This window comes from Setaria italica, chromosome IX (genome assembly GCF_000263155.2).
Source record: "Setaria italica strain Yugu1 chromosome IX, Setaria_italica_v2.0, whole genome shotgun sequence".
Lineage (NCBI taxonomy): Eukaryota > Viridiplantae > Streptophyta > Magnoliopsida > Poales > Poaceae > Setaria > Setaria italica.
The window spans coordinates 15,973,621-15,987,588 of NC_028458.1; the positions used below are offsets into that span (position 1 = coordinate 15,973,621).

Sequence of the window (13,968 nt, forward strand, 5' to 3'; positions counted from 1 at the left end):
TCGCAAACTTGCGAAAGTTTCTTCTAGATCTGCAATCAGGTCATCGGGATTTCTGGTCTTTACAACCACGTCATCCACATACGCCTCCATGTTGCGGTGTAGTTGCTTCTTGAAACACTCCTGGATGGCCCGATGATATGTCACGCTGGCATTCTTCAGCCCGAAAGATATTGTTGTGTAGCAAAAAGCTTCATATGGGATGATGAACACGGTCTTGATCTGATCTTCCTCTTTGACAGCTATCTGGTGATACCCCGAGTAGCAATCGAGGAAACAGAGAAGGGTGCATCCAGTTGTGGAGTCGATGACTTGATCGATCCTAGGGAGCCCGAAGGGATCCTTTGGACAGTACTTGTTGAGGTCTGTGTAGTCGACACATATCCTCCACTCATTGTTATTTTTCTTTCGTACCAAGACGGGATTGGCGAGCCACTCTGGATGATAGACTTCTTATGAAGCCCGCCGCGAGTAGTTCGGCTAGCTCTTTCTTGATGGCTTCCCTTCTGTCTTGGGCGAATCGTCGTAGTCATTGCATTTTTTGTGTAGCTTTTGGATTCACGTTAAGTGAGTGCTCGATCAACTCTTTGGGCATCCCCGGCATGTCCGCTGGTTTCCACGCGAAGATGTCTCTGTTGGCCTAAAGAAAGCTGACGAGCGCGTTTTCCTATTTATGATCCAGTCCTATGCCGATCGGGGCTATTTTGGAGCTATCACCAGTCTCAAGGTCAATGGCTTTGATGTATACTTCACTTGCTGGCTTGACCTTGCTTGCCCCCTACTTCTTTTCTGGGATTTCGAGCTCTGACATGGACAGCTTCTTGGATGCGGCGAAAACTTGCATCATCGAGTTTGGTACTTGGGTAGTTGCTACTAGCTCAACGGTTTCTGTGTCGCAGTCGTACAACCTCTTCAAGTCTCCACGCAGGGAGAGTACTCCCTTGGGTCCCGGCATCTTGAGTACTAAGTATACGTAGTACGGGATGGTCATGAATTTGACCAATACTAGTCTTCCGAGGATGGCGTGGTACGATGTTGTGAAGTCCGCTACCTCGAACTGGATGTATTCTATCTGGTAGTGTTCTTTGGTCCTAAAGGTAACTGGCAAAACCATCTGTCCAAGGGGTATAGCCGCGTTGCCCGGGACGATCCCATAGAACGGAGAGTTCGTTGGGGTGAGCATATCGGTGACGTCGAGGCCCATCTTCTTTAGTGTTTTGACGAACAGGACGTTGAAACCGCTGCCGCCGTCGATGAGTACTTTAGTAAGTCTGGAGCTAGTGACAACCGGGTTTAGGACGAGGGGATACCGTCCTGGATCTGAGAAACTAGTCCATTGGTCTCTGATAATGCGATCGAGGATTATGGAGCAGGACGGCGTAGTCTACAAAGACAGGAATTAGTCGAGGATTAGAAAAGGATTAGGAAAGTACTCATTGTAATAAGAGTAGATCTCTTCTAGTCGTATCCGACTAGTATTCTTGTAACTAACTGACCTGAAACCCTACCTCCGGCAATATAAGGTGAGACAGGAACCCTCCAAAGCAATTCAATCCAACCAACACACAGGACGTAGGGTATTACGCAATCTAGCATCTCGATCCTATCTAAATCGTGTGTCTGTGTTTACCTTCGAGTTCCTAATCTCGACAAGCCCTACTAACCAAAACATTACCTCGGGCACCCCCCTCGGTAGGTTGCCGGGCCTAAACACCGACACTAACCTTTGCGCTTCAAAAAAAAGAACTAACTTTTGCTATACAAAACAATTTCTATTGAATATTTTTGATAAATAAAGAGTAAATTTCATTATGATTTTTATACTTCCTGCGTTCTCATCCCAGTCCAGGTGCTCTCAAAACGCACAGTAGCAATTCTTAAACTTGTCCCGCTTTCCAATCACCGTTCCGATACTCCAAAAATGAATTAAAAAACATTGCCCTTAAACTTATCGCGTGTTCTGGTTCCATACCCTATGCTCCCAAAATGCATTCATACCTGGATTCTTTTTTTTATTTGTTTCAAACTTTTAAGGTTTTAAAGTAAGTTCGAATCCCACTCAAACTTGATCTGAAATTTGTGATTTGAAAAAAAAAAGAGCAAGACTTGGGCTAATTTGTCGTCTCTAAGCGTGCAAACAAAATCCCCGTTGAACCACGTCCACAGGTAGTGGTAGACCGACCCTGCAGAAGACCGAGGGAGGATAACGACAGGTCGTTCCCTGACCAACTTTGAAACGGCTCGGCTCCGGTCTTATCTTGTGGGCTACACGGTCGCGCTGCCGTGCCTGGCAGATTTGCTTCACAGAAGCGTACGTGTGCCGGGCTGCCAGCTGGCCGCGCCTGGGAATAATGTTGCTGTATAGTGCAGCGGGACGCTTGCCAACAAAAATTGTAGTTTATGCAGCGCTCCTGCATTATTTCAAAAATTGTAGTTTAGGACAACGAGCTCGACCGCGACATAGTAGGTAAAGTTTACGCTCGCATAGTCGCATTTTTTTTTTTTTGAGGGGGGCTCGCATAGTCGCATGGCCGGGTATCAGGAAGGAAATCGCCAAGGTCCGGCAAACACAAGGCTTTGGGCCTTCCCCAATCCACCTTATTATATCCTTCTAGTCCATATAAGGCCCACCTTTCCTGCACATTTTGGCCCGCATCTTTTTCAAAAACTTTCTGATTTAAGGAAGAAAAAGATCTGGGAAACACATCCCTTCCGAATTCCAGCCCCTGGCCTCGTCCGCCGTTTCCAATCCAAAGTCTCCTTGCTCGCCGCCGGCGCCGGCCTTTCGCCGGACCGCCGCCGCCCCGCCCTAGACCGAACTGGAAGAAAGTAACCGTCCAGGGTGCATAAAAAGGGCAACTTTTCTACAGCTTGCTCCGGCGTCGCTATGTTGAGGTACCGCGGCCGCGATCCCCCACCCAACCTCTCTTCTCTTCGCTTCTCCCTCCTCGACCTGCCGTGTAGAAAGGCAAGGAGAGTCTCGATTCCGGTGGGCACACGGTTGTGGGCCCGTCGTGTGGCTTCGATCTTGGATCGGCCGTGGCCCGTGGTGCTGGTGGTTCTTGTGGTGTTGTTGGATTGGTGGGGTTAGGGTTTCTTTCCCCGATCTTTGTTCGTTTGTTTGCGGTACTCGCTGCCGTCTTAGCATAAAAATCATGTTTAGATCTTGCTAAATTGCGTTAGGAGGATTGGAAAAATTCTCCCTTTTTTATGCATCGCAACTAAATCAAGTTATTTGGTCATCTTGGAGAGATGGCGTAGATTATCAAGAAGACAATTGATTCAGTGTTTTTGACTCGGATTTGCATAGTGGAGGAACCTGGATTCATAAGTAATCATTCTCTATTTCTTGTGCTGTGTGCAGGTGGCTGATGGTTTTCGATCATCATTGACCGTTTGCAGGACAAAATCCGTGATTTGATCTTAATAATTTCATTTTGCAGTTGGATCTCATTGATTTATGTGCTTTACATTCCTTCGGTCCCAGAACATGGCACAAGCATGTACTGTTTCGCATGCTGAGAATAAACGCAGTCTACCAGCATGGATGCTGAAAGCAAGCTCAGGTAATGAAGTGCCAAAGACAGAAGACCGGAATAGGCAAGCATTGGAATCTAACGTGAAAATAGGGACTGTGGATCCAACAAAACCTATCAAAAGGAATACAGGAAGGCGGTTAAAAAGTGTGGATTCAGAGGGTGCTAGTGAACTGGTAGTTTTGCAGTGGTGTCAGGGTAAAGAAAATGCCAGAAGAAAGAGCAAGGGTGCTGTCCAAGATGTTGTTGAAGAAATTAGGGATGTACCTATTAAGAAAGGAAGAAAAGTGAGCGAAGGAGCTGCTCCAAAGAATAACAGGAAACGCAAACTAGAGAATATCAAATCAGAAACATCATCACCAGTATCAGTTGATGATGATGTAGAGCTTACTGTGGAGGACCTCCTGAGCATAGCTGAAGAGGTAAACAACAATTCTCACTAATTCATACTTGCAACTTTATGGGTATTGTTATGTAATGGCCCTCTTTGATTTGGCAAATATACGATGGCTATATGACTTATTTGATCGTGTTGTTCAAGTAGAGGGTCTCTGATTTTAAGTTGATCACTTGTAATGCCGATATGCATTTGATTATTGACCTAGGATGAGAGTTATGTTGTGCGTTAACATCAATGTGATCACAATGAATTATTTTTACTCTAGCCTTCTTGAGTTGCCTAACAGGTACCTAATGTTTCCTTGCTTTTTCTCTACCTAAAAATGAGGCTAGTTTTATTGTAAGAATGGCAAGTTGGAAGGAGGTTATACTAGTTCCAGGGAGGTTGACTGTTTGATAGGATCATTTGGTAGATTTTCCTGTTATATATTCTTGGAGGAAATGGCAGCGCATATTATTCATATCAGATATGGATAAAGTTGTTGTCTGGTTGCATTTGAATTGCGAAGGTGACCTAATTTGTCTAGTGTCTTGAAACATTCTTGTATGCAACTCTCGGACCTAAGTATGCGCATGTAGATGTACCCTTGTAGTCCTGGCCTCCTAGCGTTAGTCCAGAGACTTGGCTTAGCTTATCATAATATGACCTTTCTAACTTCTCTGCAAGAACTGGAAACTTAAAAATGTGATATACTTAAGATGTTAATGACATAATTTATTAGGTGATAGAACTTTCTACTCGATAGTTTACCCGACTTTGCTCCACTTCTCATCTTGCAACATATTTGTGCATGCTACACTAGTATCTGCAACTGTAGCCAGATACATCTTTTTCATTCAGTGCAGTTCTAAACTCCTAATAATAGTCAGACGTGGCTTAGCATAATATTTCTAACTTCTCTGCAAAACTGAAGCTTATGTTAATCACAGACTTAGCGCTGAATTTTCTTAGGTGACCAATTCGGTTTCCTGAATTCCTGACAGAAGTTTTAACTTGAAGAACTCTGCACATGTGACGATATACTGATACAGTTTCATTTTACAGTATGTAAATGCTGATAAACAGAAGCAGCATGAATTTGAAGCCATGAAGACTAACAGACGCAAAGAGAATTTCTCATGTCCAACTGAGGCAGGCACAGGAGTATCAGCAGTCAATGATCCACCAAAGAAGGGATTGTTGCAGTGCACAACAGCCACAAGAAATACAAGATCGAGTGAGCATACAGAGGAGAACAAGAGCCATCAAGAGCTGCAATGTTCGTCAAGATGCGAAACGACAGAAGATGTTGCTCAGGATATGCTAAACCTGTTTCTCGGTCCTCTATGGAGTAAGCCTGCAGGCTTTTCAAAAAATTCTGAGCCTGTAGAATCAATAACTAGGAATACGAATAATCATATGCCAGAGGAGACAGACTGGCATAGCGAAGTGCAAACGCAGGGGGAACCAGTGAAGAAATCCATGCTGACTGCAACTATAAATCATGTGCCAAAGAAGAAAGGCTGTTGTAGCGAAGTGCCACCACAGGGGGAACCAATGAAGAAATCAATGCTGACTGCGACCATAAATCATGTGCCAGAGAAGAAAGACTGGCGTAGCGAACTACCCAAGCTGGGGGAACCTGTGATAACAAAGAAAAAGAGCAGCTTGAGAGATAAGGTGGCCTTGTTTCTTTGACTACATCTGATGGTTCTGAGCGTGTACATTGCCTGTAAATATGCCCCTATCCCACGGGATTTTATTTCACATATAATTATATTCTTTGGTTAATAAGCTGGCTTCTCGATAATGTAAGCCCGACCTCTTGGATGTATTGCTCTTCCACGTTTGTTGGGATGGTATTCTTATGTGAGAATAAAGGATATTGGGTCCATTTTCTGTTGTTGGAGTACGTCGAAGTATAAACTGTGCCCGTGCCCAGCATGCAGCTACCATTGTAACATCTCATGTAATCGTTACATGTTCCGGCCTTCAGTTTGAAGATCTTACCATATAGAGCTGCATAGCTGACGTACGAACTGCAAAGTGAACTTCATCAAACAAGGAAACCGCAGCAAGGAGAACTTCACTAGTTTTAAGGCTTTTTAAGGATTTCATGCTGTCGTTGGCATTGTAAAGATGGCACCCATGCCACGTCCGCATGGCTTTTTTTCATTGGACTTGTTGTACAGGCTACCCTGAGAATGTTTTTGTTTCAAGCTCAAATGTTCGCCCCGCACAACACGATAATCAGCTTGCTATTTCAGGGCGTGCCGCTCGGTTAATTTAGTACTGTAAAATGAATTGCAATAAACAGTATGCGAGGCGTAGGCCAGGCTCGGTTCAGCTCGAGCTGATGATTCCCTGCTTGTATCGCTCGCGAGCTCGAGCTGATGAACTCCAGAGTAACGACGATTGGACACAAAGGGCAGGAACAAGATAGTAAACGCTCGACCATCGATGGAATTGTTGCAGTGCACAACAGTCAGAAGTTCCGAACAAATTGAAGACCAAACGAGCATGGAGAAGACGAAAGCAAGATCCAGAAAGAACTGCAGTGTGCAGCAAGGGTAGTCGAAACAACAGGCAATGTTGCTCTGAATATGCTAAACCTGTTTTTCGGTCCCCAACAATTACAAATCATGTGACAGAAGAAAGACGGCCATAGTAAAGTACAACGGCAGGGGGAAACTTGTGACTGAAAAAGAAGAGCAGTTTGGATGAGGTTTGGTTCGGCTGTCTTCTCAACAAATATTTTGTGAACCTCAGAGCAAAAATGCACTAACCAAAACATATTAGAAGAATAATTCTCGGTACATTGCTCTGTTAATATTATAAAATTGCAGAATAAAATCACTGTATTCGTCCAATTAGCCAGGGCTCAAAGATATCCCAAATGATATAATGTTAATTAGAAAATGAAAAATTGGTCAAACTGTTAAAGCTCCATCTACTCTCTCAAGGCCCCGAACCCAATGCCATAGGGCCCATAAAAACAAGGAGCTGGGCCTCGGCAAGAAAACCAGAGTTCTCTCCTTCTCACCCAAGGCCCGCATGCCACTCCACCTTTGGCATCCTTTTTCATTTTTCTATTAATTTCAAGAAGGAAAAAACAAATACCGAGCTCATTTTTTAATTTTACACTTGTTACGCATTTTTTTTTGTTTCTACACATATTAGCAGCGTTGATGAATCAACTCGCAAAATCAGTGATTTAATCTGATTCCCCTTCCAAAGTTATACCCTAAAATTTGGCAGAAACTTACAGGGCCCACAGTTTAATTAGCCCGAAGTGACCGCTGACCACCGACTGGATCGACCTGAGACTGGAAGAACGAAAGCCACCAAACAGGCGAGCGACCACGCACCCGGCACCCGGCAGGCCGGCACCCGAAGCCGAGCACGAGCCGCCCTCCACTCCCGCACGAGGCAGAACCCGCGGCTCCCGTCCATCACGAATCGGACGGTGCTGATCGCCCCAAGGTTAAAACCCTAAACTAGAAAGGGGCTTGCAGTGGCAGCCAGCCAGCCAGCCTCCCGAGCCCTATCCTTTTCCCCTCCTCCCCCGGGTCCTCTCCCCCCACTCCTCTCCTCTCTCCTCCCCTCACCCGCGCCGCCGCCGCCGCCGTAGCCGCCGCCGCGGCTTCCCCTCCTCCCCCGAGCCAAGGTGAGCTACCTACCACCCCGGTCCCGTGCAGTAGCGACGGTAACGTGACTACCTTCCTTCCTTCCCGCATCGAGGACTAGCTGCGTTTTGCTTGATTTTGTTCGGCCTAGGAGCGGCTGGATCTGCACGTCTAGCCGGGCTACGTGCACGTGGGTTTGGAGGATTTGAGTTGTAACCGAAGGCTATCGTCTGGGCTGTTTTGTTGGTTGATTTGTGGTCGGAGCTAGCGGGGAAGCACTAGGGCTTGGTGGTTCCCATTTTTACTAGATTTGCGGTATTGTGGTAGGGGAAAGGGGTTAGCTTGTTCCGTTTTGATTAGGTGATATGATGTTTGGTAGCAGCAGGCCAGCAGCCGTCTCAGATTAGGTTGTGTTGGGCCATGTAAGTAGTCATTGATTGATTTTTCATACTGTGGGAGTAATACTGTGGTAGCATTTTTGTGCTAGGTAACAGCTGCATGGATACTTCTAGTAAATGAATGAGCAGTTAGCTCCAGGGAAGTTAGATTAAGAACATATTTTTGCAGTGGCTCAGCAGATGTTTTCTTTGTGGCTTCTCCCGTGCAGTTGCAAACTGCCTCCGCCATGTCAGCTGCCTTTGTATTGATGAACTAGCTAGGATGCATGCTGTTGGTTGTTTGAACTGGTTTCCCTGTTTTTCGGTTCTGTGTATCGTTACTTATTTATGTCACGACATGACGTTGTAATTGGTAGATTTCTTTATTTCTTCCATGCAGCTGTTGTGGCATTAATTGTCTGATTATGCCTTCTGTTTGCGCTTATGTTTTCTGCAAGCGCTTTCCGTTACTTCTTCGGTGCACTTGAACTACATGTTGTACTTAGTGTGTCCTGGCCACTGCCTGATTTTTTTTTTTTTTGTCTCACGTGCAGATGGATGTTGAAAAGCTCAAGAGGATGGCAGGTGCCGTGCGCACCGGGGGGAAGGGTAGCATGCGCAGGTGCTTATTCTTCTCCTAGACTTATTCATGATGATGTTTTAACAGTTGTGCAGAATTGTGCTTTTTGTATTAGTTCCTTTACTTTGTGTTCGCACATGCATTTCTGTTACTTTCACAACCTGTTCACATTGACTTATGTGGTGCAATTAATCATTTGTTTAGCAAGATTATTTGTGCTGATTACCTTTATTTATGTGTGCTTGTTATTCTTACCATGAATGCACTTGCCTTCTATCATTTCTTACCTATGATACTGTCAGAAGACTTGTGCAATTTATACTGGTATATAATCTGCTATGATCTAAAACTATAGGCGAATGACATTATATTAGTTCAAATCATGTGCAATTTGCTGCAAATCAGCACCTATGCATGCTGGTGCTGTCATATATGGTATGGTACCCATGATGTTTTATAATTTAGCAATGCTAGCAGGCTAGGAACCTCATGGATTGTACTTATAATGAGTTTTGATTGGTGACAGGAAGAAGAAGGCAGTCCACAAGACTACAACCACAGATGACAAAAGGCTTCAGAGCACCCTGAAAAGAATAGGAGTGAACACCATCCCTGGTATTGAAGAGGTGAACATCTTTAAGGATGATGTTGTCATTCAGTTTGTGAATCCTAAAGGTGAGATACCCTAACACCAAAATGTCAGCTCTGCAAGACTAGCTTTCCACTTCCTGTTCTTTTTTTCCCTAACATTTGGTTTTTTGGTTCCCCACCAGTGCAAGCTTCAATTGGTGCTAATACATGGGTGGTCAGTGGAACTCCACAGACAAAGAGTATGTTCTTCGTGACTTGCCTTATTCGCTTAGCTAGCTTCTGTTAATATGCTCTTTATAGCCTATATTGTTCCTTCTGTTGTGTGCTGGCTTTCTACTTAACTAGTTATCAGAGATGTCTTGTATTCACTGTCACATCGGCAGCTGATTCTGTGTTACACATGCCTTTCGTCAATTTTAATTTTACAAGGAAAAATTAGTTATGAACTTCTTTGTGCTAGATTAACATTAGAGTATTCTCATGTTTGCATATTCTTATTTGAACAGAGCTGCAAGATCTGCTTCCATCAATCATCAATCAGCTTGGTATGTTTCTCTTCACCTGTTGAGTTCAAACTTCAAAGTCAACAGTACTGTCTACATGTCCCTTCTTGTTCATGGTGTCCCCACCATTTTTCTATTAACTTGCGAATTGCTGAGATCTCCTATGTAGTTATGACTTATGAGCACCTTTAATTGTTCCTCCTATTCAGGTCCTGACAACTTGGACAACCTGAGGAGGCTTGCGGAGCAATTCCAGAAGCAGGCCCCTGGAGCTTCAAGCGCTGAGGCTGGTGCCAGCGCAGGTGCTGCTCAGGATGATGATGACGACGTTCCCGAGCTTGTCCCTGGAGAGACATTTGAGGAGGCCGCTGAAGAGAAAAAGGAGTCCTCATAATTTTGCTGCGTGCCTGCTGTTGTGAAGGGTTTATAAGTGTCAAGCATTACCATGAGAAAAAGACATCCTGTTGAGAACTCTGACCTACCTTATTTGTGCCCGTGGTCCGGTTTTGTCATGCACGAGAACTTGGTCGGATGTGTCGGTGGGATTTTACATGAAGTATGCCTCTTTTTTCTACCCATATCCTCGTTGCTTTGTGTGCTTCTGTACCATTGCCCTGGTATTATGACGTGTTATTGTTGAAGTCTTCCCGATGGTTAATGTCTCACTCCAGCCATGGTTTCATGATTCATGGAGATGAGATCATGAGATACCGTACAATACCAGGGATCCAGCTCACCCTATTTTTTTTTTTTGAAAAGGAGGATCCAGCTCACCTGTCAACTGTTATTTATTTATCTCGGCTGCAGGAAATTTCTCTTGGTTTCATGCGTCTATCCCTTATCTGGTTGATGAACCTGCTTCAAGTAGATGTTACTCTACTCCTACATGTACTCGCGTTGGAGTTTGATCTAAGATTTGTGCCTTGATATGTCTGAAACTTTAAGGTTAGCATAGACTGTAGCCGCAGGAATATACCCAAATGCAAGACCGCCGCGCTAGCCGGGCTCCCTTATCTTGTTGACCGACCACACAGGTCTGATCGTCCAGATAGATCTTGGCATGCTGAAGATGAAGTCAGCCAGAGATGGGCTAGTTTAGCAGGATTCCGGCTCCTCTAAAAATGGCTCCGGCTCCTCCTTTTAGAAAATCGTTTAGCAAAACAGCTCCTCCGTGTAGTTTAAAATGGTTAGATAAGATATGAAATACCCATAATATCCTTTCTTTTTCCTTTTCTTTTTTTCCTTCACCTTTTCTTTGTTTTTCTTTTCCTTTTCTTTTTTCCTTCAACGGCGTGTAGTTTAAAAGTGACGCGGGAACGCGTGCGGAGGGGTGAAAAGCGGCGCGGGACTGTTGTGACGTGAGGCAAAAAGCAGGCGCATGTGGGACGGAGCTGCCGGAGCCAAAAATTCCGACTTCATGCGCCCAATTTAAAAAGAGCTCCGGCTCCGAAGAGCTCCTCCATTAAAGCCATTTTATTTTTATGCGTTTGGCTCACTCCGGCAAAAACGACTCCACGAGCTGTTTTTGGAGCTCTACCAAATGGGGACCATCAAAATGGAGATGGTGCTGTCGTCATTCCTACCAATCTGTTATTAGGTCCGTGCTGGGTGATGCCAGTGCCATTGCCTCTCTCCCGACTCCCGCGGATCACCGGATCACTCCGTTGCCGCGGGGCGGCGTTCCGCGAGGAAGTGGCGTGTTCGTCCCAAGTTCGTGGCTGCAGAGGCGGAAAGAGACAGCAGTTCGGCCGCACCCCTTGCCGGCGGCGGCGGCGGCCAAGGTTGGTAGGCGGACGGATCTTACCGTCAACTAGTAGTATTATCCATGCGCCTACCATTCCCAGGTGGTGTCGTGGTGACATGGTGCTAGAGGTTTTGCCGCTCTCGATGTCGTGGCAATCAATTCGGCGGCTGCGGCTTCACAGTTAGGTTTGGTCGCGTGCTCTGTGGCCGGCGGCCGGGCGTTAGGCGAGTTCCCTGCCCTGAGCGTAACGTGGCGACAGGTACACGTGTGCTGATCAATTCCCTTCGCCTACGCTGTCGCGCGCTCGGCGCCATCTCTCTCCTTCTTCGTCGTCTCCAGAAATACTCGTGTGCATATTGTAATCCGTTCTGGCGGACGGGCTCACGTTGCTCGCTATGCGTCTGTGGCTTTATGGTCTCCGATACCACGCATGTGCTCGGGCCATGTCTTCGAGGACTCCGTCCCGTCCCCTGCATACGCACGTACCTGGTGTAATTCTTAACGATCCAACTATCCAAGCACGAGGCGATACACCTCTCTGATCATGCTCCTGTTTGTGAACGCGCGCCCTAATGCCCTATACACCAGATCGAGTATATAGCCCATTTTTCTCTAGCGCAACCCTGCTGCACTTTTCACATGCCTGCAGATCGATCGGCAACACGAGCAAGGTGAAACGGATGAGCAGACCCGATCAAGGACCAAACCTCAACTTTGATCCTTTGATTAATCGATCGACCTTGTTGACGCCATCTATCTTCTTCCAATAAAATCGCTGATCTCACCCTTGAGAATCTGCCGACGTATCAGAAATGAGACGTCCAATAAGAACTGCGCGCCCTCTGAAAGTTCCAAATCGCGCGGTTGACGGTTCTCGCCGTTTGGTTTGCCGACTTGTCGTTGAAACAAACCTGCCGAGACGTCTGCATGCGTCCTAAATAGAGCGCAAATTTAAAAGGAGGTGTGGCTTCACCAATTGACGCGTTGATGTTGAAACCAAGTCCAAAAAAGTTTGCCTTTCAAAAGAATGGGTCCAAACACTTGAACCGTTCATGAGCACGCATATGCACACGCCCGTGACCGTGAGGTTGGCCAAGCGTACGCGAGCTTCACTCCTCGAATTGAAATGGTCGCGACTGTCGAATTAGCGTCCAAGTCTCAACAACTGTGGCTTACAAGCGAGGACGGTTGTCACGGTTCGGTGATGCGCCGGGGGAAAAAGGAAAAAAGAAAACTCAGTGGTCAGTATCAGGTCAAACGCATGAGCATGTGAGGAAGCACGAGCTGATGCAGCACCGTGTTAATCTCCTTGAAATAACCATTGACTTGATGTGTTTTAGTTATGTGAGTCGGGTAAGGCACGGGCTTGCTTTCACAAGATGCACGAACAGCCAATTTTCTTCAGACTAAACTGTAAACTCACAGCTCCAAAAGAAAAAAAAAACAGAGCGGAAGAAATGGGCTACTTGTTCATAACTGCATCGGCAATCATTCTTCTTTGATACAAGTGTCTTCACCGCACACTGCACTGATGCTTATAGGTGCGTATACACTTGAAGGAGTCAGCACCGTTTCAACGGGGACCAAATGGCACAGGAAACCGGATATGGGTCCAGCAGGCCACGAGCCCACGACGCGCTCTGAATTTGGCGCGTTTGTTTATCCTTTTCTCTTGCAACCGCACGCATTTGTTTATCCGCTGGTGTCGGAAGGGTCGATACTTCGGCGGGCAGGCGTGGGGCTATATCCGGGAGGATCTGAAAGTGACAGCGATCGGAGCTTCCTTTCAGGCCTTCGCTTGGCGCTTGACCGGCAAACCCGATGCAGCGAGAGTGCGAGACCGTCCCGTAGCGACTTGTTCGTTCCTAGCGTGAAAACGACTAGGATTCGTACTCAGGCTCTCGGACAGACACGCCGGTTTTCTTTCGTCCGGCAGTGGAAACTCTGACGAAGCTGCTCGAATCTTGACGGTTTCGATGGCATACGAAAAGATCTCGTAGTACTAGTATGCTGCTAGTAGCCTCTCCTCTCTCCGGCCGTATCCGTTGTGTGTCAGCGTCCGTCGCGTGACTCGGAGAGATCTGCCCGTACCAGGCGCCAGCGTCTGACGGCGGCTTGAATTCCACAGCCAAAGTCCGCCGCGCCACATAGTACCAGTCTATGGTCTATACATACGAAGTCAAAGGTCAGGCGTATACAGACCGTAGCACGTCGCTCGGCTCAGTGGCTCCAATCCCGCCGCGTACGGCGGCGAGACCCGAGGCCAGGAACCCGAGCCGTGCCGTGCCGGCGCCGGCCGGACCCGGACGCGGCAGCGGCGCCGACCGCCCCGGAAAACGAAAGGAACCCACCGAGATCGCCGCGCCAGTCACACGGCCCGGGAGTCGCTCGGTTCGGCACTTGGGGAGTTGGGTGGCTCGTCCTCGGCGCGGCGGCCTCACGCTCCGGGCCTGACTGACCGACCGGCCGTTGAACACTTCGCGGGAGCGGACGCACGCACGCACGCCGGGCCCCGCGCGTCAGGGACCTGCCTGTGGCATCGCCGCATCGCCCCCCGCGCGCACCGCGTCCACGCTCGGACCCCGTCGTGGGCGCGGCGCATCCCGCGGCGGTTCTTAAACCCCCCGCCAGCCGC

The 13,968-nt window shown here is 47.2% G+C and overlaps 2 protein-coding genes across 3 annotated transcripts; both read left to right on the top strand.

The window, feature by feature from the left end:
- Nucleotides 1–2,687: 2,687 nt before the first annotated feature.
- LOC101781064 lies at nucleotides 2,688–5,813 on the top strand. 2 transcript variants are annotated; one of them, XM_004982771.3, is made up of 3 exons: nucleotides 2,688–2,892; nucleotides 3,362–3,955; nucleotides 4,978–5,813. In XM_004982771.3, exons 2-3 carry the CDS (start codon nucleotides 3,458–3,460, stop codon nucleotides 5,608–5,610), a joined length of 1,131 nt encoding a protein of 376 aa, XP_004982828.1. In that variant the 5' UTR covers nucleotides 2,688–2,892; nucleotides 3,362–3,457; the 3' UTR covers nucleotides 5,611–5,813. The 2 variants fall into 2 exon arrangements, with proteins under 2 accessions (XP_004982828.1, XP_004982829.1); XM_004982772.3 differs by having other exon boundaries at nucleotides 3,441–3,955.
- A 1,682-nt stretch (nucleotides 5,814–7,495) lies between these two features.
- LOC101780662 (basic transcription factor 3) lies at nucleotides 7,496–10,191 on the top strand. The gene is made up of 6 exons (XM_004982770.4): nucleotides 7,496–7,579; nucleotides 8,470–8,537; nucleotides 9,022–9,170; nucleotides 9,269–9,325; nucleotides 9,593–9,631; nucleotides 9,799–10,191. Exons 2-6 carry the CDS (start codon nucleotides 8,470–8,472, stop codon nucleotides 9,981–9,983), a joined length of 498 nt encoding a protein of 165 aa, XP_004982827.1. The 5' UTR covers nucleotides 7,496–7,579; the 3' UTR covers nucleotides 9,984–10,191.
- Nucleotides 10,192–13,968: the final 3,777 nt, after the last annotated feature.

Bases quoted from the DNA above. Each gene is read 5' to 3' on its own strand.
- LOC101781064 (XM_004982771.3), top strand. From the start codon at position 3,458: ATGTGCTTTACATTCCTTCGGTCCCAGAACATGGCACAAGCATGTACT. The intron at 3,956-4,977 runs GTAAACAACAAT...TTCATTTTACAG, and splicing joins TCCTGAGCATAGCTGAAGAG to TATGTAAATGCTGATAAACA.
- LOC101780662 (XM_004982770.4), top strand. From the start codon at position 8,470: ATGGATGTTGAAAAGCTCAAGAGGATGGCAGGTGCCGTGCGCACCGGG. The intron at 9,171-9,268 runs GTGAGATACCCT...GTTCCCCACCAG, and splicing joins TCAGTTTGTGAATCCTAAAG to TGCAAGCTTCAATTGGTGCT. The intron at 9,326-9,592 runs GTATGTTCTTCG...TTATTTGAACAG, and splicing joins TGGAACTCCACAGACAAAGA to AGCTGCAAGATCTGCTTCCA.